The following is a 21843-nucleotide window of genomic DNA, read 5'->3' as shown; positions in this document are numbered from 1 at the left end:
AAGTTAATTTTTCTGAAGCACATGTGTTTTTCAGCCAGTGGTGACTCTACTTTCGTGTTGTATTGTCACGTGAATGAGTCATTAAAAAGAAATGAAAGAAGGAAGGAAAAACTAAGAATGAAATGAAACTAACTCTTACTGATTATCTGAGATGAACCAAATATCACACATCTCAAAATTCAGATGAGTCACTTGACCATTGTCAGCCATTAGTAAGTACCACTTATCCAGGGGCAAAGCCATAAGACATTATTTCCCCCCACATTCTACTATTTATTTATTTGTTTGTTTATTTATAGGTTTATTTATTTAAGCAATCTCTGTACTTAACATGGGGCTCGAACTCATGACCCCAAGATCAAGAGCCACATACTCTTCTGACTGAGCCAGCCAGGCACCCGCACCCCCAGCATATTCTACTTTTTAAAAACTAACTTCCATTCCACATGGGAATAGAGGCTATGAAAATATAGTTCATAGACTTGAGTTGAAGATCCAGCTCTGTGACGTGTAATTTTAGGCAGGTTTCTAAACCTGTCTGGCATCACTTTGGGAAGATATTAAATAATAATTAAAATAACGAACTTTGAACTGTCATGCGGATGAGCTACCTGTTGTACTTGGTACATACTAGGTGTTTCACAAGTGCTGGTTCCCATCTCTATTCATAGGAGGGATGCAGGGATTAACTGAAGGAATGGTGCTGTCTGGCAAAGGTTAATATTAAACCTATATTCCCCATTCATTTTTATTCTTAAGGGTGCTCAGAATCTTTCATGGGTGGTGTCCTTTTCCTTTGAGGTTGACTGAGATATCCAGTGTGAGGCCTTCTTATAATTAGGAAGAAAGGGTTAATGCTGAATTCTCCAAAAGAGTTTTTATTAAGAGTTATTTATTTATTTTTTATTAAGAGTTCTTATTAAAAGAAGGCAATTGATGGGATGAGCAGTGGGTTTTATAGTATATGTTGGCAAATTGAGTTTAAATTAAATAAGTGTAAAAAAATCACTAAAATAAAGAGTTCTTATTAAGAATTATTTTGCTATATTTTAGATTATTATTGGTACTTTTTTTTTTCAACCTGAGTAGTTCTTTAACAGTATTTCCCATAATGGGATCTGGCCAATGGAGAAAAATATTTTTGAATAAAATCTACAAAGTGCATTCTGACCATCCACTTTACGTCTTCATGAAGTTTTTAAAAAATTGTGTATGTCTACAGGTTTATAAATACCATGTTGGGCTTTCCTCAACAGGATCTTTCTAATGCTGCCCTAAATCATTTCATCCTTTCAGAATCTCATTGTAATAACTGGAAGGATCCCCTCCCACCTCTCTGTATTGCATGCTGTGCTTTCCACTAAAATCTCCTCTATGCCAAATAACAGGTTTGTAGAGATTTAACTATAATCTGCCTAACATTATTTTATCAACTTTATTGAGGTATAATTTTCATATAAAAACTTCACCCATTTAGAGTGTACAATTTAACAAGTTTTGACAGTTGTATGCACTCCTGAGACCAGCACTTGCTATAATCAAGACATTGAACATTTCCATCACCACCTGAAAGTTTACTTGTACTCCTTTTTCATCCATCCTTCTCTCTGTACCTGTCATCAGGCAACCACTGATCTGCTTTTAATCTATTAGTTTACATTTTCGAGAACTTAATACATTTGGAATCAAACAGTATGTAGTTTTTTGTTTGGCTTCTTCCCTTTAGCTTAATGACTTGTAATGCAATGAAGATGTTACATGTATCAGGAGTTTGTTCTTTTTTATTGCTGAGTAGTATTTCAGTGTATAGATGTATATACCACATTTTGTTTGTCCTTTCATATTAGTTCATTTTAAGAAATAACTAATCTTTATTGATGCACCTTTGTATAGGAGGTGCTATGTGAGGCTAGATGTTGTGTATAAAGTTTTAAGCTTTTCAATGAGTAAATTAGGTAGGGATTAAGATAGGGAGTTAATACATAATTATTATTATTGATTATTTCACTTAATTTTCACAGCCTATCGAATGTGTATAATTCTTTCCATTTCATTGATGAGGAAATTGAGGTTCAGAAGGTTGATCTCTTGACCAACCAAGGTCATGCTCAACCAGTCGGAATTAGATTGGGAACTTCAGTACAAGATCTGTGTTGTTATTAGTTTATGCTTCTTTCATCACATCATTTTTCCCCAAGGATATGTGTCTCTGTAGTTATACAGGTAGGGACGGAAGGACAGAGTAGAGGGACCGGAGTATGTCAGAAGTGAGCCTTCAGTGTGCAAACAAAATAACACAGCTGCCTGGAACACCTGGGTGCCTGGGTGGCTCAGAGATTGAGCATCTGTCTTTGGCTCAGGTCATGACCCTGGGGTCCTGGGATTGAGTCCCACATCAGGCTCTCCAGAGGGAGCCTAATTCTCCCTCTGCCTCTCTGTGTGTCTCTCATGAATAAATAAATAAATAAAACATTAAAGAAAAATAACACAGCTGCCCAAAGACATAGAATAAAGTTAGAAATTTAGAAAAAGAAAGGTGAATCAAGTGTGTAGGATACTTTTCCAAATGTAGGTTACCTCTTTTGTTAATTGTCTGTTTCAATAAAGTTGATTCTTACAGGCAACATTCATATAACATTACTTCAATAATGCTTCTTCTGGGTAGTATTTCTTGCAAGTTAGTGAAATTTATGAAATATCGGGGCATTTGGTTGGCTCAGTCTATAGAACGTGTGACTCTTGATCTCATGAGAGTTTGAGCCCCACATTGGATATAGAGGTGACTTAAAAATAACAACAAGAAGAAAATTTAAAAAAAAATTTTAATGTAATGTATAGAGGTAGCTGGGTGGCTCAGTTGGTTGGGCATCTGCCTTTAGCTCAGGTCATGATATCATGGAGCCCCATGTCCTGGGATTCTGGATAGTTTCTATTTCTAAGTTTTAGATGTAAATTTACAAAGAATACAGCATATTCCAAGGAATTGGAAAGGCATCCATTGATTCCTTCAGTAAAGGGTTAGGCACATACCATACTCCAAGTGTTATACAAAGTTCTAAGATGGGACACCTGAGTGTCTCAGGGGTTGAGTGTCTGCCTCTGGCTCAGGTGGTGATCCCGGGATTCTGGGATCAAGTCCCACATCGGGCTTCGTCGAGCAAGCCTGCTTCTCCCTCTGCCTGTGTCTCTGCCTCTCTATCTGTGTCTCTCATGAATAAATAAATAAAATATTTTTTTAAAAATTAAAACAAAAACAAAACCCCCAAAGTTCTAAGAATGATACGAAAAAACTAAAAGATATAGTTCCTGACTTGAAGAAGCTTATGTAGAAGAAATGTAGAAGTGGTGTGTGCGTGTAAGTCTTCTGGAGCTATTTTGGTAGTTAAAGTAAGCCTTGAAAGAGGTGAATAATTTGGGCTCGGGTTTTGCTATAATGCAATGGAATTGAGAATAGATAAAGTTAATTTCAGAGTTAAGATCAATCTAGTTCCCATTAAAGCATATCTTTGAAAAGCAAACAGTATAAAATTCACCCCAAGTGTATTTGAGTACATATATTTGTTCATAGGCAAGGTGCAGAGATACAGTAGTAAGTGGCCTTGAAATCACAGTTTTGGGATGCCTGGATGATGCAGATCAGACTTTTGGTTACAATGACGTCAGGGTCCTGGGATCCAGCGTGCATCAAGCTCTGCGCTCACACAGAGTCTGCTATAATTCTCTCTCTCCCCTTCTGTTTGCCCCTCCCCCCACCCACTTTCTCTCTAAAATAAATAAATAAATCTTAAAAAAAGTAAATCACATTGTTTTGAGACAATTCAGAAAGGATTATGTACACTTTCAAAACTCTGCTACTTGGATTTTATATTTCTTCCAACATGCTTTCTTTTTTAGAAGGAGGGCAAAATGTGTTTTTTTAATGAAATATAATAGCTTTATTGAGATATACAATTCACCTATTTAAAGTTTGGTATTTTTTAGTATATTCATAGAGTGGTTCAACCATCACCATGACCAATTTTAGAACATTTTTATCACCCCTGAAGAAACCCCATATCCAGTAACAAGCATTCTCCATTCAAAGTACACTTAAAGGGCCCTGTGTCTGTAGTTCCTTAGTACTTTATATGAAAAATGATCAATTCACGGTATTTTAGATTTTTATTAAGCAGTCATATTATTTGTTTCCATTGGGGCTATTACATATGTGTTGTAGATCTCTGCATTACATTACAAAAATACAACTGCTTCTTCTGAAATCATAGTAATAGATTTATTTAAAGCAATCAATATAAGTGGGAATGCCTAAATGCACAGTAGCTACTTTTTTTTAAGTGTTAGTAACTTAGTTTATAAACTTCTTAAGCAAATATCCAAAGTAACATTAGGAGACTGTTCTGTGAAAATATTCTTTCTAAAAGTACAAGACAAAATGTTTAAATAATTAACAAATATTATCCAATTCCAATGTGTTAATAGTTTAAAAAGTATTCACCTTAAGCCAGTTGTCAACTTCATAAGTACTACTGTTCTTTTTCCCTATACATAGCTATGATTAGCTTCCTAAAACTATCCCAAAGGGAGTGTTGGTAGATATCTGAATCTAGTCCTCTTAGTGAGCGTTATTATTACTATTGCTGTTGTAATTATAAAGATGGCTACCTTTTCTCTTAAGATAAAGATTTTTTATTTATTTTTATTTTTTTGCATTAACAGTGTCAGTTGTGAGGCGCCCGGGTGGCTCAGGTGGTTGAGCCTCTACTTTTGGCTCAGATTGTGATCCCAGGGTCCTGGGATTGAGCCCCTCATGGAGCTCCCTGTTCAACAGGGACTCTGCTTCTCTCTCTTCCACTCCCCCTGCTTGATTTCTCTCATTAATAAATAAATAAATAAATACATACATACATACATACATAAATACATAAATACATAAATAAAATATTTTTAAAAAACAATGTCATTTGCAAAGTTGGACTTTTATTAACATAGTCCATTGTTTTCAATTTATAATAAGGAAGTGCAGAAATAATCACTTTTCTGTCTTTGTTGTTCTACTATTTGAAAATCTGCTGTTATAAATTCACAGGGAGACATCATGTTAAGAATTCAGACTGGTCAAACTGCTGGACATTATAAAAATGAGTTATCACTATTTTTGTTTTGGATGGCAAATAAGATGAGGGAGTAAAAATCCTAAAAATTGGATGAAATAACTCTACCACATAGAATTGTTGTGCTTTTCTGTTATTCTCCCCAACAAATTTGTTACTGGTTGATTCTTAAATGTTTCATCCCATATTAAAAGTATGCTAAAAGAGAGAAGTAAGCATCTACCTTCAGCCCAGGTCATGGTCCTGGGCTCGAATCCCAAGTTGGGCTTCTGGCACCTCCCTCTGGAGCCTGCTCCTCCCTCTCCCTCTGCCCCTGCTCGTGCTTGCTCTCTGTTTCTCTCTCTCAAATAACTAAATAAAATCTTAAAAATAAAATAAAAAAAGAGAATTACATATAAAATCCCATTGTTAATGATAAATTGGAATATTAGCAGCATATACTGAAAATATAGGTTTGATGTAATACTCCATACCTCCATGGAAGCAGACTTATTATATTGTAGTTTAGTATAAAATGTTAGAAGTATATTTTATAAGAGGACTTTAGTAGGAGATTCTTTTTGCAAATATAAAGGCCATATCTTTCCTTGAAAGACCTGTTGATTCAGAGATGTTAGCCAGCTATCTTTACTAAAACACTTTACAATGCTAAAAATAGTTCACTTCAGTTAAATATGGATATTTTAAAAAAGAAAATCCCAGTTAGACTGCAACAGAAGGACATTTTGTGTGACAATATTTTGCATGATTAAAAATTTAAACAGAATAACAGCTATTTATATTTACAGTTACATGAGAGTAATTACTAAAGCAGACAAAATACTTAGAGCATAATTTAATAATGTTTTCCTCTAGCAAAGGTGCCAAAATAGTTATTTGCATAATTTTCGCAATTTGTACTGAAACATAGCTAAGTGAAATTGGGAAGACATCTCTCCCCAACCACCCTTTTTCTTTTGTAGGAGATGTGGGGAAGGGACTCCTCTATCATAACAACTCATTTTTATATAATTTCCCATAAAAATCATGACCCTTGTGTCAACCATTAGGCGAAAGAAATGTGTTCCATTCATACTTTCTCTTTTAAGGTCTTTCTTTCAATGGCCAGCCTCAGCCCAACTTCAAGTCTCCTAATTATAACATTTACTAGTTCAAAGATTAACCTTCTGAGAGGGGCATTCTGGGCTCTTGGTAACATGATCAGCTTGGTCTTCTCTTGGTCTCTCTCTCTCTCTCTCTCTCTCTGGTTCTTTGTATAGCAGGAGGGAGATGATGGTATCTGGCACATTCCTAGGATGACTTGAAGATAGCAGCCTTCTGTGTTTAGGGCTGAAAGATTGTGAACTCTGTTAGCTGAAATGCCACTCCAGGGAGGTGAACAGAACATTAAAAAAGCTTTAGATATAGGTAGTGTGGTGCAAGTAGAGTCAAATTTGAGAGCTGGGACTTGAGTGGACATTTGTCCCTGCTTTCTACCTTAATAAAATCTTGAGTGTTAACTGTGGAAAAGGGCATTTGAGAGATCACTAAAAATGAATCATTAGAGTGCCCAGAAGAGCTTTATTATGATGTATTGCGAATAACTTCCGAACCTGCTCCATGCTTTTATAAGTGCTTATCAGGTAACTGAGTAAAAAGTACATTCTTTCAAGGCCCTACCACAGAGATTAAGCAGTCTGCTGAATTATCATGGCAAAGGAAAATGCTTTTCTCCTGGGTTCAGTCAGCATCCTTTGGAGGATTCCATGGCAAGTGAGAATAAATGTCCTTTCTGGAAATACTGTAAAATTCTCAAGTGAAGTTGCATATTTCAAAAGAGAGCCACCAACTTAAGAGGAGCATAGGCAAAGAGTACTTACTGGAAGCTTTCGTTCACTCATGCTCTACAGGATTAGAGGGTTCCAGTCAATAAACAAAGCCATTTTATGGCTCCTGACGGGTACATGGAGGGGACTCATTTGGTCAAGGACCAGTATGAGGATGTTTCTGTTCAACAGTTAACAGGATTCAACATGATATGGAAAATACAGGCGTGCAAAACTATACTACGACACTCACGTTGCCAGCTAAAGCCTAAAACACAGCCACATTTACATATGTGTCCATCTGTCTGTTTTTACACTTTATTTTTCCAACCAGTGGGTGAAGTGGTTTTCATCCAAGCTGCAGTCTGAATTTTTTTTCACCCACCGCTTTGCATTATATCATATAGATGCATATTTTAAAAGTGTGTGTTATTTGTCCCTGGACACACGTTTGCGCAAGGCCTCAGCTAGGTCTTTGGTTCTCTGCCAGCAGGTGAGCTCATCTTCATAGAAGCCTCCACCTTGCAGGTCGTCTGGGAATCACCCAGTTAGGGAGCTGTATGTCGCTTTCTTATCCAGGTTACAGAAATCTGGGTGATGCTGCTGGCCTGGCCGGGGCCACAATTGGGGGAGAGCCGGTGAGAATGGAAGTGCTTTAGGTCTCTTCAGTGGAGAGCCTGCGTAAATCCTGTGTAAATAGAGGGAGGATAACAAAGAAGGAGCCCCTGCAGCTCTGAGCATTTGGAGCCATTTGGGGCTGAATTTGCTAAATGCTGCTTATACCGCCTGAAAAGTTGAAGAGAAAGGAGCATAAAATCCCCTCTGTTTTTCCCTTTCTGCTCCTACCCTGGGGGGAGGGTGTTCAGGACCAGGGAAGCCCGAGGTAAGCCGATGAAGACTTGTTTTTTCAGTGCTCTTTTGAGTGTGAAAAAGGTGGCCTGGGTCACTGTCCTCTCTTTAATGTTGGAAACCCGCACAGTTAGTAAATGTTGCATGTAAATGAAAGCATTTCATCTCTTCTGCTTCCCTCCATGCTAGTGGGCCATGGACTAGTCACTTGAAAAATCACAGAAAAATTTCACTTTAACGTGTCCAGACAGTTAAGCACAGCAGGAGAGTAAAAGAGATCAGTAATTAGCAGGTCTCACTGCTGGCCCCTCACCCCACCTCTTGCCCCTCACCCTCCCCGCATTTCTGCATCTTCAGCTCCCTCCTCCCCCAACCTGATCTGGTGTGAAAAAAAGGTAAATTGCATGTGCAAAAAGATTTACTTTGTGGATGGTTCTTGGAAAGCAAGTTTTGCAAGGCTACAGTTGAAAACAGAAAAAGGGAAAGTTGACTTCTTCCTCTTCTTCTTCCTTTTTTTTTTTTTTTTTTTTGCATCTCATTTGAGACCCTGATGCAGGTTTCTCAGGGTTATGTACTAAATTAAACTCCTAGAAGGTCGTCCCTAAAAGAAAATATCTTTTGACTCTGTGTGTGTGTGTGTGTGTGTGTGTGTATGTGTATGCATTTTGGACTCTTTAGTATCGTTTAATCCTGTTTTCGAAGTATTAAGACAAAAAAAGATGAAGTGATGACAGAGAATGGGTTCACAAGGTACTGTGTGTTACAGTTCCATGGCTACATAATACTTCCTTTTTCACTGTAATGTTCTGAGTTATCTAAAAGGCCTGGGCCACGGGCAGTCCTCTCTCTCCCAGCATTCCTTTTTCTGCTTCGGAGTAGGGCAGGTTGGAGATGCAGTGCCGCTTTCATCAACAGTGTGTGACACATGTCTCAGACATGTAAGGAGCATCTCTGAGGAGGACCACACGCATATGTGTGAACAAAAGAACACTGGACATGACACCAGGATACCCAGTGCTCACAGAGCATGGAGAGAGGAGTGGGGCAGCCCAAGGCTTGGTGGCTACTAGAACAGGTTACCAGAGCCAAGGGGACTCCTTCATGGGCAGCTTCTCCAAAGCAGCTTGTATTGTAATCTGTCCGATGGGTCTTGCTTCTGGCCTGTCCATGCCACTTACATTTGAGTGTTGACTCTGTGTCAGGGTTTCGGGACCAGAAATGACACACTCCTACCTTGGAAAAGTTCACAGTGAAGCAAGACAGAGAAATTGGTCAACAGACAAATGGCAAAACAGAAAAGTAAATATAACAGAGGCAACAACAAACGGCTGAAGTCGAAAGCGTAGGATGCTAACTCTGTTTAATGGGAACTGGAGAAAGCTTCGCCAAGGAGGTGCCTTTTTCACTGGGTTGTGGAGGTAGAATAGGAGTTTGCCTTGACAAAGAAGAATGAGAAGGAGGGGAAGTAAAAGTGATGAGAAAGGGCATTCCAGGCTAAGAGGACAGGACTGAAGGCATGGAATCTGGAATGAACCCTTGGCTCAGAAAAGTCTTTGAAATACCACAGATGCTTCGTTTCAAAATCATATTTAATTTGAAATTGACATCCACAAGAAACAGTAATGATCTTGTCTCTAGATAATGGTGATACCTGTTGATGCATCTGCTTGTTTTCTTCGTTCACATTTACTTTTAAAGGTGCTGTCACTTGCTATCCCCTTGGAACCCGAGCATAAATATACAAGACCTCACTCTTGGGGTTCGTTTCTGGGGTGGTAAGGGCTTATCCAGCGTCTAGCTTCACTTGTCACATCCTCTCATCCTCTCATCCTCTGAGCAGGTTAAGGGAAAGCGTAGTGGATGTGAGCCTGGCCTTTGGAGGACTAGCACACTCTGCCACTTCCTAACTATGTGACCTTTGACAAGTTACTCAATTTCTTTGAGTCTACACTTTCTTATCTGTGAAATGGAATTGAAAAAAGTAAGTCATTTCGTTTGCTGTGAAGATTAAGTGAGGATTGGAACATTGCAAGTGTCCGCCGAAAGTTACTTGTGATAATGAAGATAATTACAGTGATGGCAGTGTGGATAAAGAGGAGGAGACTGTAGTCTCAAGACAGGGAAGTGGTGTGGAAAAGGGGCTACTCCATTTGCCACTCTCAGTACAGACATCTGCAGGGCTCTATAAATGTATGGATGGGTGTGCAGGTATGGTCACAGGCAAAAATCTGCAGTTCATCCAAAAACGCATTTGCATACTCGTGTTCAAATTGGTGAATAATTTGAAAAAGATACAATTTAATTTATGTACATACAGGTTTATGATCTCTGTATTCATCAGCATACCTAATTCCTGGAAATAGATTGTTGAGAAGATATGTATAGGCATGTGTATGAAATTAGTAGATTTACGTAGCTCACAATGAAAATGATAATGAATATGGTGAGTTTTTGTTTAGCAGAAAAGAGGGGAGGAAAGCCACGTTCTTTTGGATGAGATATCATTCTTTTTTACGGCATATATTTCATATGAATGTATTTAACTACTAAACCTGGTCCAAAACTTGTGGAACTGAGGATTGAATAATGGGCCACTGACTTACCCAAAATAAAAAACCAATGCTACCAACCCAAATACATATGTATCTGTCCTAATACAAGATTGAGAGGTCAGTGTTTGATGTTTGTTGTTTGACAGTGTGCCAGATGTCACAGAAACCTTATTCTAGCTTTAAAAAAGTGACTTGGAGGCCGGGGAATATATTGCTTTAATCACAGTTCTATGAAGTGTTTAATAGCACTGCACAGAGCTCACGAGGTCCTGACTGTATAGACAGCGGGTATGAGTTCTCAAATATTTGTAGTATCTCTATGCTCTGAAGGTCAGTCTGGTGTCTCCATTTGGACAATAATAAACCGATTATAAGAAATCCTGAGTCTCAAAGACTATTGCTGTACTGAGTATATCTAAAGCCCTTCAGGCGATGGCTTACTTTTGAGAGAAAATTTTGCACATATGTTTGATCCTGGACCAGTCCAGACCAGCTCTAACTCAGCTCCATCTCCTCGTCCCTAGATCTAATCCATCCTCTGCACTTAGACCTTCACTTGTGAGATCAAGCCTTGCTTATATCTGTCATGGATAGTAGGGTTCAGATGAGGTAATGCTTTGAAAATTAGAAGTTAGTTTACAACATTAATGTGAGAATACTAGTCCATAACACTGGACCTGAAGTTGCCTGGACTCTAGTTTTTTCTTGACCACATATAACTGGAGAACCTTGAACAACCACCGTACCTCCTGGCTTCATTTTTCTCACTACTAAATGTCTTAGTTTTGTTTCGTTTTGGTTTTGGAGGGCGGTGGAGAAGGTGTAGAAAGGAAGAAGAAGATGCATCTTCTTGATTGCTGCATTGTATTTCTGATAGAACAAGAAAGCCCATCAGAAATATTAAATCCCAGTGATATTGGGTTCATCATAGCACATCACCACTGTTTGTATCATTGCTTTATTCCAGACCAAGAAATTGATGTCTAAAATAGAGATAGATTTTTGGCTAACTGGAATAAGACAATATGCCAATGGAAGGAAGTGATGTCCTTTTGCCTAAGAAGTTTTTGTGGCCTAGAATTTTATGGATTGGGAACTTCTGCTTTAGAATTACCCGAGTATCCTCTCAAAATGTGTCCATATTCTTCTTTGATTCACTGGCTACACAGCTATGGATATGGATTCTGCATACACCTGGATACCCATGGTATCCCAGGATTTAATTCCTATAACTAAATTCTTTCAGTATTGGCCTTTTAGGTAAGTGTAGACTGGGGCTGCTTTTCAGAGCAATGCCCTGTTCTGAGCACAGTATGCTGAGCTATGGAAAGTATGCATGACTTCCTCCAGAGGCTGGGTGTAAATCTAGCCACTGATGCTCTCAAAATACTTCAGAGTCTTAAAACAGGAGGAAGACCCAGAGATTAGATTCAGGCCTTCATACCGTAACCACCAGGAGTAGCAGGTTAAGGGGATCTTGTAGGCGCCCTACAGCAGTGCTTCTGAAACTTGAAAGGTCATTAGCATCACTTGCAATGCTTAGTAACATTTAGATTATTAGGCTCCACCTCAGAGATTCAAATTCACTAGGTTTGAGAGGGTCCAAGAATTTCCATTCCTCACAATTTCTTCATCAGTGCTAAAGCTGCTGTTCCGTCTTTTGAGAGCCAATGTTCTAGAGCTTCCTTCTTCCTTTTTATCCCTTATCAGAAGATTAGGATGAGGCTGCATTCCGCTAGTTAGTACTTGTGACAGAGAACACTGTCACTCTTCTACAGCGAATAAGGCCCGGGCCACGTTGTGGTTGCTTACCATGACCACTGACCCCACGCGTGGGAATAGAATAGACTTATAACTTCCTACCTTTCCCTGAGGTTGCATCTTCTTTCAAATTAGAAGGTCATCTGTGAAGTTCAGTGGCTTCCAACAGCCAGTTTGAGAACCAGTGCTAGGTTGGTTGCGTAAGCAAAACCAAGGAATGTGTTAGAAATATAAATTCCTTGCCCCTGCCCTGGGATATTTTGATTCATTGAATCTGGGATAAGCCTAGAGACCTGTGTTTTTAACAATCTCCTGTGATGATTCAATCCACTTCAAAGTTGTCTGTCTATAGGCCTTGAATATTTCTTTCCATGGTCACCCATAGAATTATTATTCCAGTAATACACAGCTCTTTGGAATATCTTTGCCCCAAATTTAGATTGTACCCTTAGAGAAGGGATTGGCAACCTTTTAGAAGAAGCATTCCACTATTTTTTTCTTTAGTTTTTCATCATCAGAGATGGCAATCCTGGTGGAATGATCAGTGGCTCAGCCCCCCAAAAAGAACCTAATGGACACTGGGTTCTTCAGAGAAACATCATTCCTGGTATGTTTAGAAGTGATTGTGTAAACATAGGTACCCAGCCCCTTAGGCACTGTCACAAGCATGATTGCCCCCACTTGGGGTTATCAGAAAGAGGGAAGGGTCCTTGCATAAGTTCATGAATGAGTTCAGTGGTTCCCTTACCCAGTATACAATTGCTGGGTATCTGCTCCCAGGATAAACAGAAGTATGCTCTCAGGATAAACAGAGAAGCAAAAAACAGTTCTTGCCCTCAGGATTCCACACTTTTAAATCTTAACTTAAGATGCTGAGATGTAATAATGAGATGTTATTATCTCTTATGCCTCCTTTGGCACACACATCCATGCTGGTGTATATAGACACAGACACACAGACACACACGCACACCATCTTCAGCACAGAAATGCATTTGGCACAGGTGCCAAGGATTGCCAACAATCTTACATACACACAACCTTAGAACCAGAAAACAATGTCCACTTTGAGAGTTACTAACCCTAGCATCACCTGCACAATTTTATTTTAGGTAACAGATCACATAGTTTCCTTTCGAAAAGTTTTTATGGTGTTGTTATTCCTCTGTGCTGGAGTTGGTTCACAGTCCATTGAAGGAAAAAAAACAATGGTATTTATTTTGTTATTTGGAGAGGAAAATGCCTCTCTTTAAAGGAGGTATAGACACTAATATTAATTTAAAACTCTTATGTCTAATATCTACTTATTATAAAAACAGGCACATTTTTCTTTATAATTATCTGTTACACTGGATCCAAATTCAAACATTTTATAACACTTACATAAAATGAACTGCTTATATTAAAATTCATGTAATGCTCCTGCCTTCTCCAGTTTAAGTCAATCATCAAAGGACGCTCAATCTAGCTATATATGTATATTTTTTTTCTTGAGCTAAATAATTTGAAGGTGTTACCAGCCCTCTTTGCTTTTGAGCAAGAGAAAATGCACTGTGGAAAGAAATGCTCTCTCTTATTTTTAAGGTCATTCAGTGATTGGGTGATTGGGTTAAAAAGGCAAATGCCCCCTTTTCTTTTTTTTTTTTTTTTTTTTTGGTTGAACTTCCTTCAATTAAGCAATTAACCTTTTAAAAAAAGTATATTCAAAAATCTATCAAAAAAAGCTAAATGAGATTTTAACAAAATCCTGACAATTTCAGCTTAAACATATACACAGAAACCATATGTGCTTAGGAAGAAATATATACACACAGGCATTGTTTACAGTGTGTGTTTTTATATTTGGAAGACATTGAAGGAAGAGCCATTCCATACATACATTATCTGCAGTGTACATCCAGATAGCCCACATAGATTTCACATTAAGAGACAAAGATATCTTTATCCATGGTAGGTGGACAGACAGACTGACTTCAAACTTGGACTTGCAGTGTGGATTTTCTTTTTTTTCCCTCATCTCCGGGTACTGCTTTTCAGAATTGCCTCGGGCTACAGAACAGCACCTCAGATCCCCAAGGCCCACTGCCTGGCTCCTAATAGCCACTCTCCATCTGTGTCACATGAACAGCTGATGAGATCTCTCCAGTGTCTGTATTTTGGAGAGCACATCTACCCAGGTTAAAATGCTAGGGTTGCCAAGGAGCAGTCAGAAGCCATTAGTGTGGGTGAGAATTTGCCTTGCAGCAGTTCCGTGGCATGGTGGAGAGCGTGTACGCGTGTCCCTGCTTGAGCTTGTGTGTGTGTGTGTGTGTGCGTGTCTCCTTATGCAAGCAACCCCTGGTATACACGGGTATGTAGGGAGGGTGGACAGATGAAGACTAGCCTCCATATATCCAGTATTCGAAAGCCAAATGCCTTTTGTTTCCCTGTTACTCTGATTAGTTCTTTGACTATTTGGGGTCCCTTTGACTCACTCTTTTTTCTTTTCTTTCTTTTTCTTTTTTTTTTTTTTTATCATAACAGACGGCAAAGAAAAAGAGAACAGCAACTTCGAGGTCGTGCTCTAGTGTTTGGGCAGATGGAAGGGAGCTGCTTTGCCTTGGGGCAGGGTGGTTGTAATGAAGTGGCCTGTCAGTCTGTAAATAGTGAGGGTCATCTCTTCCATGTGATGGAGGGTATCACATTGCAGTGAAAATGGAAATGTCAATAAAATTAATCTGCTAGCTCTTTGCTGTGGCTTCTCTGCTTCTCTGGTCAAAGAAGGTTGAGGGTTTTTTGGTGAGATAGGAAAAGAACAGGTATAGGGGAACCCACAGATTAGACACAGAAGTTAGAAGGCAAGGAGCCTGCTGGGCAGGACGTTTTGGTGTAGCCCAGCCCAGGAGGAAGGAATGGGTCTGGGACTGAGCTGGGAAGCTGCGGAGCGTCTAGCTCAGGCTACATTGAGCACAGAGTTTATTGTTTTAGGCTTTCTTGGACAAGGTTTTTACTTAGCATGGGATTTATGGCATTTACTGCTAATGAATGTCTATTCTTAAATTACAAAAACCCCCATCTCAGCGCAATTCCCAGATGTCCTTCCAGGACCCCAGCTTCTTAAACACCAGCAGGGAGCATAAACTCTCCACTTCTCTGTTTTCCTCTTTCGTGTGGCTCCAGGCTAATGATGTGCAAGGAAAACACAGCCATCTATAAAGCCCCAGTGCTGTCCCCGTATTCTTCATTTATTTTGCATTTGATTATGCCACAAGTCGGATCTTGTTTCTTTCCTTTTTTAAAGTTATTAGTTCAAATATTAATGTAGGGATATGGCATATATTGCTGCTCTTGATTGATGCCTTCCCAAAAACAGGAAGACGTGCTCGTATGAATTTTAAGAAAGTAGGGGTCCTGCAATGCCTTGCCAGAAGAGTTTTTCAGATACATAATTTAGATGCCCTCCAGGCAGGCTTTCAAGGCATTTTTGCTGGAGGGCAAGAAAAAATAACTATGACTGTTAAAAGTAAATGATTTTTGCTAATGCACAATTAATGCCAGAGAAAAGCACAGAAGAGAAAGATGTTGATGGAAACTTCTGATTAAGTGAGCACCCTACCTTCATGTATATCTTTTCTTTTCTTTTTTTTTTTTAATGATCATGATCATGATTAGTGGTGCAGAGAGCTAAAAGTTTCCATGTCATGCAAATGCTGAGTGTAGGGTCATCTGAGGAGTGTGTGAATGTGCGTGAGTAGGAGGTGACAGTCGTAGGAGGGGCTGAGCAGGCAGTGTGTTATGTGCAATGAACAGTGACACAGTTACTGTCACCTATGCAGGCAGCCTAGAATATATAGACTACAGAACATTTAACTTGATTACCCTACAGTATGTGTTCACGATGGGCATGGGGATGCATTTTCACCAAATGGGTTTTCTGATGGCGGTTTTCCCACATTGGATTCCATAATTGACAAAGAGCTACTGCACTGTGTCAAGCGCACAATTATAATTGAATTAATGATATGGGCGAGTGTGAGACACACAAAATTAACATTTGAAGAGGCCTGGTTTAATTTTGTCTTTTACATATTTGTGTCTCCAATTATACTTTAATGAAAGAGAATATACCTGCTTAATGGATTTCTTTCAACAAGCTTAGCTGAGCTCATCATTAGCCGCACATCGTTGTTGGCACCATTTCTGTGTTGTCTAATGTATTTTCATTTTTTTTTCCTACTAGGGGATGGTTTAGACAACAGTGTAGCTTCACCTGGCACAGGTGACGATGACGATCCAGACAAGGACAAAAAACGCCAGAAGAAGAGAGGCATTTTCCCCAAAGTAGCAACAAATATCATGAGAGCATGGCTCTTCCAACATCTCACAGTAAGTCAACACGAAAGAGAAAGTTGTGTTGTTTTGCCTTCTGCTAGCAAATTGTACAGATTGATACAGATTTTTAGGAATAAGGTGCCTCTTCTCCCTTTCTTGAAATCTGATGACTGATGGAGCAGTTAAGGTTTCGTCAACTGTGGCCACTCACAGAACACCCTCTAGAAAGGAGATTTTTGTTTTAATAGGCCAGGAATCGACCTTACTCAAGATGGTCTAGGGCCCTACACAGTATATGTAAGTAAATTTGTTATTGATGCTGAAAGTATGAGAGCAACTTCAGCTAATGCCACCGCGACCAAGCGAAATGGCTGCAAGGAGCTCATGAATCCATAAACACTGCTGATTACACTCTTAATGAAAGCCATCTCCTCTAGGAGGCAAAAAAAAAAAAAAAAAAAAAGGGAGGGGGTTCCTTGCCCCATGCGTGTCCCAGCGCATTGGTATCAGGTACAACTGGAATCACTGGAGCCACGTGCAAATGTGGCATGCGTTTATGTGACAAACACAGAAAGCTTATAGGTGCTGTAGTGCCTCCATCTGTAAGGTGGAGACTAAAGATTCCTTTGTAACTGTTCAAGTCCATTTTCTTAAAAGCCAACCCGGTTCACTTCTGGGCAAAGATCAACTATGCAACATCTTTAATGATTTCTCTTTCTCCTGCTCACAGTCGGTTTTATGCGGTGTATACCATTGACTCTAAGACCCTCATCACCGAAAAAAGTCACGGTATCTTCTTACAGAGGGACTGGGCACTCATATTTTACTGTTCGTCTGGAAATTCTGGGCAAGTGGTAGAGGTATCAGAGGCGGTTGCTTGCTATGATATTGTTTTCAGGCCATTCTGTTTAGGCTCATGCTGAAAAACAGAGTAGCCCGTTGAAAGCTGAAGGTCTTCTTTGATTATCCAACTTGTGGGTTGCCATGCTGAATGACATTAGTTACAGTGTCATGGGTCCAGGACAAGGTTCCACTTTTATTTATGGTGGTGGCTGTGGCTCTGCTCTTGCAGCAGACCTACAGAGGGCAAGGGGTGGAGCACTAGTGGGGAGGGCCGGGTGATAAATTCACATCCCTAAATCGGCCATTTTGATGTAAGGACATTAGTAGCAAACTAAGGTGTATCGATCTGGCCTGTGGTGTCAGGATTAGCCGGGGGAACCAGCGAGGCTGCCCTGGTAGTGGTTATTCTTGCCTTGCAGCTATGGCCATTTCAAAGGTCAGGGCCCTGCACTGACTTGGCTCAGAGGAATTAGACGGAACATGCGGTCTCTGGGCTGATTACTTAACCAAAGACAAAATAATGAGTCCTAAGCAAATACTGACTAATTGAAAGGGCTGTAAATCCATTACATATTGGTCAGGGATAATCAGGAGTATTTAATCACTTTTATCTATTCAGGAGCACTGAAGCTGCAACAGCAAAGCCCTGAACCTTGCCATGTGGCTATTATTCTCATCATTATCAAAATTACTTCACAGCTGTTCTTTGCTACATCACCTCAGCTGGAGATTTACTAACCTGTAAAATGTTTTTAATTTGGAAGTCGAGTGAGTGCAAGGGGAGGGGTTTCTCGTTTTTTTGTTTTGTTTTGTTTTTTTGTTTTGTTTTGTTTTAACTGAAGGTTTGTTTGGTTAGAGTAGCAAGTTAGCAAGGCAGGGTAGGGGCGCCTAGATGGTGGGCGGGTGGGTGGGCAGGCGGCTCCCAGGCCGCTCACCTGTTCCCGGTCCTCCCTCCGTCTCGTCTCCCTGGCTTGTTGCACAGCTCAGCCCTTCTTGGCGGAAAAGAAAGATCTCGACACTGGCTTCCCAAGCAAACATATCCATGTATCTGCAGACCCTCAGTAATCGAAGTCCACGCCCCAGGCCAGCAGAACCTGAGCGAGTTCAGTGGCTCTGTTTACGAAAGAGGAAACTGAGACCCAGGAAGGGAAGTGATTAACTCCAGGTCACGCTGCCACCAGGACCCAACCTGCCCTGTCCCCAGCCCTGTGCTTTTTGATTCTGATGACTTGGCTAGAATCATTCTCCCCTTTCCGGGTGGCAGATAAATCTCACACAACCCCTGCCAGCAATGCACTCCGCATCAAAGCAGGGGACAGACAGAGAAGCGAAGTGCCGTTCTCTGGATTTGTTGTTAAAGCTCCCCACTCCCCCCAGTCTCTGGGTGGAGAAGACTTCCTTCACCCCTTTCTCTTCAAGCTGCCCCCCCAGCCATGTCCCCTGCCTTGAGCCCCCAGATGGGTGTCTGGAGCCCTTGCTAGGCCCCCTGCCTTACCCTGTCGGTACTTACCTCCCACTGCCCTGCCCTGGGCCGAACCCACCATGTACTGTGGCCACTGGTGAAGAATTGTGCATGGCCAGTGACTGCCCACCTCTCCTTGTTACTTGGCCATGCAGGGTGCTGCCCACCACCCGCAGCACCTTGCCTCACCCCGAGGGTGCCTCCATCTGGGTAAATAAAAGTACCTCAGGACTTGGTGCAGAAGTCTATGGGCAGCTGAAGATTTTCATGAATGCCAGTCCGGTCCGTAGAGTGGGGAGAGAAGAATTCAAAGAGCATTTGGAGGCCGGCATGCCCCTGCCCCGGCTCGACCTCACGGAAACCCGTTGAGTTCCCTGGACCTTCCATTGGCCCAGTTTTCAAATGAGAGGGACACAGAGCAGGGTGTCCACACCGCAGGCTCCTTTCCTGCACCCACAGCACTGGGGTTGCCTCACGAGCACGCAGCCAGAGCCCTGTTCTGTCGCAGCCCTGGTCATCCTTGTCTCCCTGTCCCCCTTTCTTTTCCTCTCCTTCTAAGTGCTTTATTTTTCTCCTCCCCATGACCTTCCTTCACAACATGGCCCTTTCATTACTTTCTCCCACTGGCTTTGTCTCCCAGTCTTTCCCTCTGCTCCCTCCCTTGCCTTTTCTAAACCTCCCTTGTGTCCTAAGGAAATTCTCCTCAGCTTTCTCTTTGGAAAAAAAAAATTTCCCTCTTCATCCAGATTTTACCCCAACTGCAGAAGAGAGGTTCAGTAACTTTGATGAGGATGGTCCTGTAAAACTTTTACTTTCCAATCTTTAATGAGCTGAAAGATTTACTCAGCTATAATTCCGAGCTCAGAAACCAAGAATAGAGACCCCTAACTAGCGACATGTTAATTTAGACTTCTTTTCTTACATGCACTAACAGGCATGAGGAAGTCCTTGGAAATAGAGATGCCCACTATATTTTTCTGTCATTTAATTAATTTCAACTTTCAAAGTGAAATGTTGGCTCTAGCTCGCTGAAACTCGATGCAGTCTAAATTATTATTTCATGTAAATTTCTTCACAAGTGCATGATTCAGTGTGCATTCCTCCATTATTAGTCTCTTTAACATTATTTCAAACTGGTTTTTTTTCCCCCTTTTGTGCAGTATGACCTGTTCTTGTATTACAATAATCCCCGATGTACCCTTTTTTCTTTCTTTTTTTTAAAAAGAAGCTAATTGAATTATCTCATTATTTTAATTTGTTAAGCAAATGTATTTTGCATCTCAGGATGTGTTCTTAAAGAAGGGGGTTGCTGAGGCTTTGCCCCCTGAATGGGCCATTGGCCCATTTTGACATTCATGCATTCATTAACCAGCAGAACATAAAAGAACTCTGGTTGTATTTTTTTTTTTTTTCCAAACACCCAACCAGCATGGAGCAACTTTTTCCAATAAGCCACAGGGGTCTCTCTACATATGTTCTCAACTGCAAGCTATTGTCACCTATTCTGAATACCTCAAAAGGCCCAGAGAAAAAAGAAGCCCACCTCAACAAAGGCCAACTGTAGCAATTGTTAAGTCTTAGTCTCAATATGACAAAAATCATTAACCTTCAGTTTTCTTGGAAGAACAAGTTCTACTACAACTGTAACAGTTAAAACAATCTCAGTACACCGCTAACTTTAGGGAGAAAGGTAATATGCTTGCAGCTGATTGATTATCTGAAGGAAATATTTGAACTAAATTCAAAGTGGCATTAAAAAAAAACACACAAATTGTTGGATGAATTGAGGAATTTCCATATTCAGAGTTAAGCACTTTGAATTTAAATTTCATCTGAGGCTAAATAATTAATTTCTGGTTTCCAACTACTAATTTCCAAAGTCTCTTTTAAAAATCCCCTTTAAAAAACTCATAATAATTTTGAAAAGGTAAACCCATATATATGTGTGTGTATATATATATATTTCAAAATTATGTATATATTTAGAAATTCACCTGCTAGAAATGTTCTATATATGATTACCCCCCTCTTCTACTGGTTGATGGCTCTGCCTGGCTTCTCAGACTAAAAAATCTAGTGAAGATTGAAGAAAGAATCTGTTGGAAATGTATGTGCTTTTGCTGGAAAGTACCCAATGGCAAAAGAACTTAGGGAAATCCTAGGGAAGTATATTCCTTTCACTAACACATGGAGATTATGGTATCATAAAAGTAAGCCTGCCATTACAACTGTTTTTATTTGACTTCAAAGATAGTTAAAGAAAGAAACAGCAAGGAATAATGCCGGGGCTAGCGGTTTATTCATAACCGTGAAACACTCCTGCACGCCAAGAAGCCCTTAGTGTGCTCACTTAGGCTCTCAGGCACCTCCACTTGCCACCTTGGAGAGCTTTCTAGTTGTGCTGCAAAGAATATATTTGATCACGGAATGAAAACAGGAAGTGCTCATACACAAAGACACCACTTGCTCATAGCAGTCTCTAACTAAAGGTTTTCTTATTTGAAAACACAGGGCTAAAGCTCACACTTAGGGGATGTGGGGCTTCTTTCAAAGATAAGTGTACAGAATCAGAAGCAAATTTACTTTAAAGTGATGTAATACCATGCAGCCTTCCTGAAACGGCAGGTTATAAAAATGGTGCCCTTTGTTCATGGCAAAATGTTTTTTCCCCCCACTCTATCTCTGATGGAGAGGGAGAGTGATGAAACCTGCTGTTCACATGTAAAGTCGTTTGGCTCCTTGTCTATTAGAGATTGTTTTATGGGATTTTTTGTAAGGGTCTCTGGTAATAAAAATGAGTTTTAAAGTTTATCGTCTTGCAGAGACAGTGTACCCAAGTTATGAGTAAATACAGCTCCACATTACATTAGAGGAACACATATCTCTTCCCCTGTGAGTTCATCAACTTGGTCATCTCAAAGTTTTTTTATTGTGCACACACATACACGTGAGAGACAGACCGAGAAAGACTCCAAAATAGACTATTTGCCTTTTAACTAGTTCTCTTTATCTTGTGTAGACCTAGATGGCGGCGGCTCCTTCTTCTTCTTCTTCTTCTTCTTCTTCTTCTTCTTCTTCTTCTTCTTCTTCTTCTTCTTCTTCTTCTTCTTCTTCTTCTTCTTCTTCTTCTTCTTCTTCTTCTTCCTTCT

General features: G+C 40.1%; 1 protein-coding gene across 13 annotated transcripts in view; it reads left to right on the top strand.

Moving 5' to 3' along the window:
• Positions 1 to 21843, top strand: part of MEIS2 (Meis homeobox 2) — a 204923-nt gene that overhangs the window by 47177 nt on the left and 135903 nt on the right. For all 13 annotated transcript variants that reach the window (XM_038579994.1, XM_038579993.1, XM_038579991.1 and 10 more), the window contains one exon: positions 16298 to 16443. In XM_038579994.1, coding sequence (XP_038435922.1) covers positions 16298 to 16443 — 146 coding nt within the window. The remainder of the gene's footprint in view (positions 1 to 16297; positions 16444 to 21843) is intronic.

This window comes from Canis lupus, chromosome 30 (genome assembly GCF_011100685.1).
Source record: "Canis lupus familiaris isolate Mischka breed German Shepherd chromosome 30, alternate assembly UU_Cfam_GSD_1.0, whole genome shotgun sequence".
Classification (NCBI taxonomy): Eukaryota; Metazoa; Chordata; class Mammalia; order Carnivora; family Canidae; genus Canis; species Canis lupus.
Note: the sequence above shows the minus strand (reverse complement) of the source record. Positions and strands in the feature narration are given on the sequence as shown.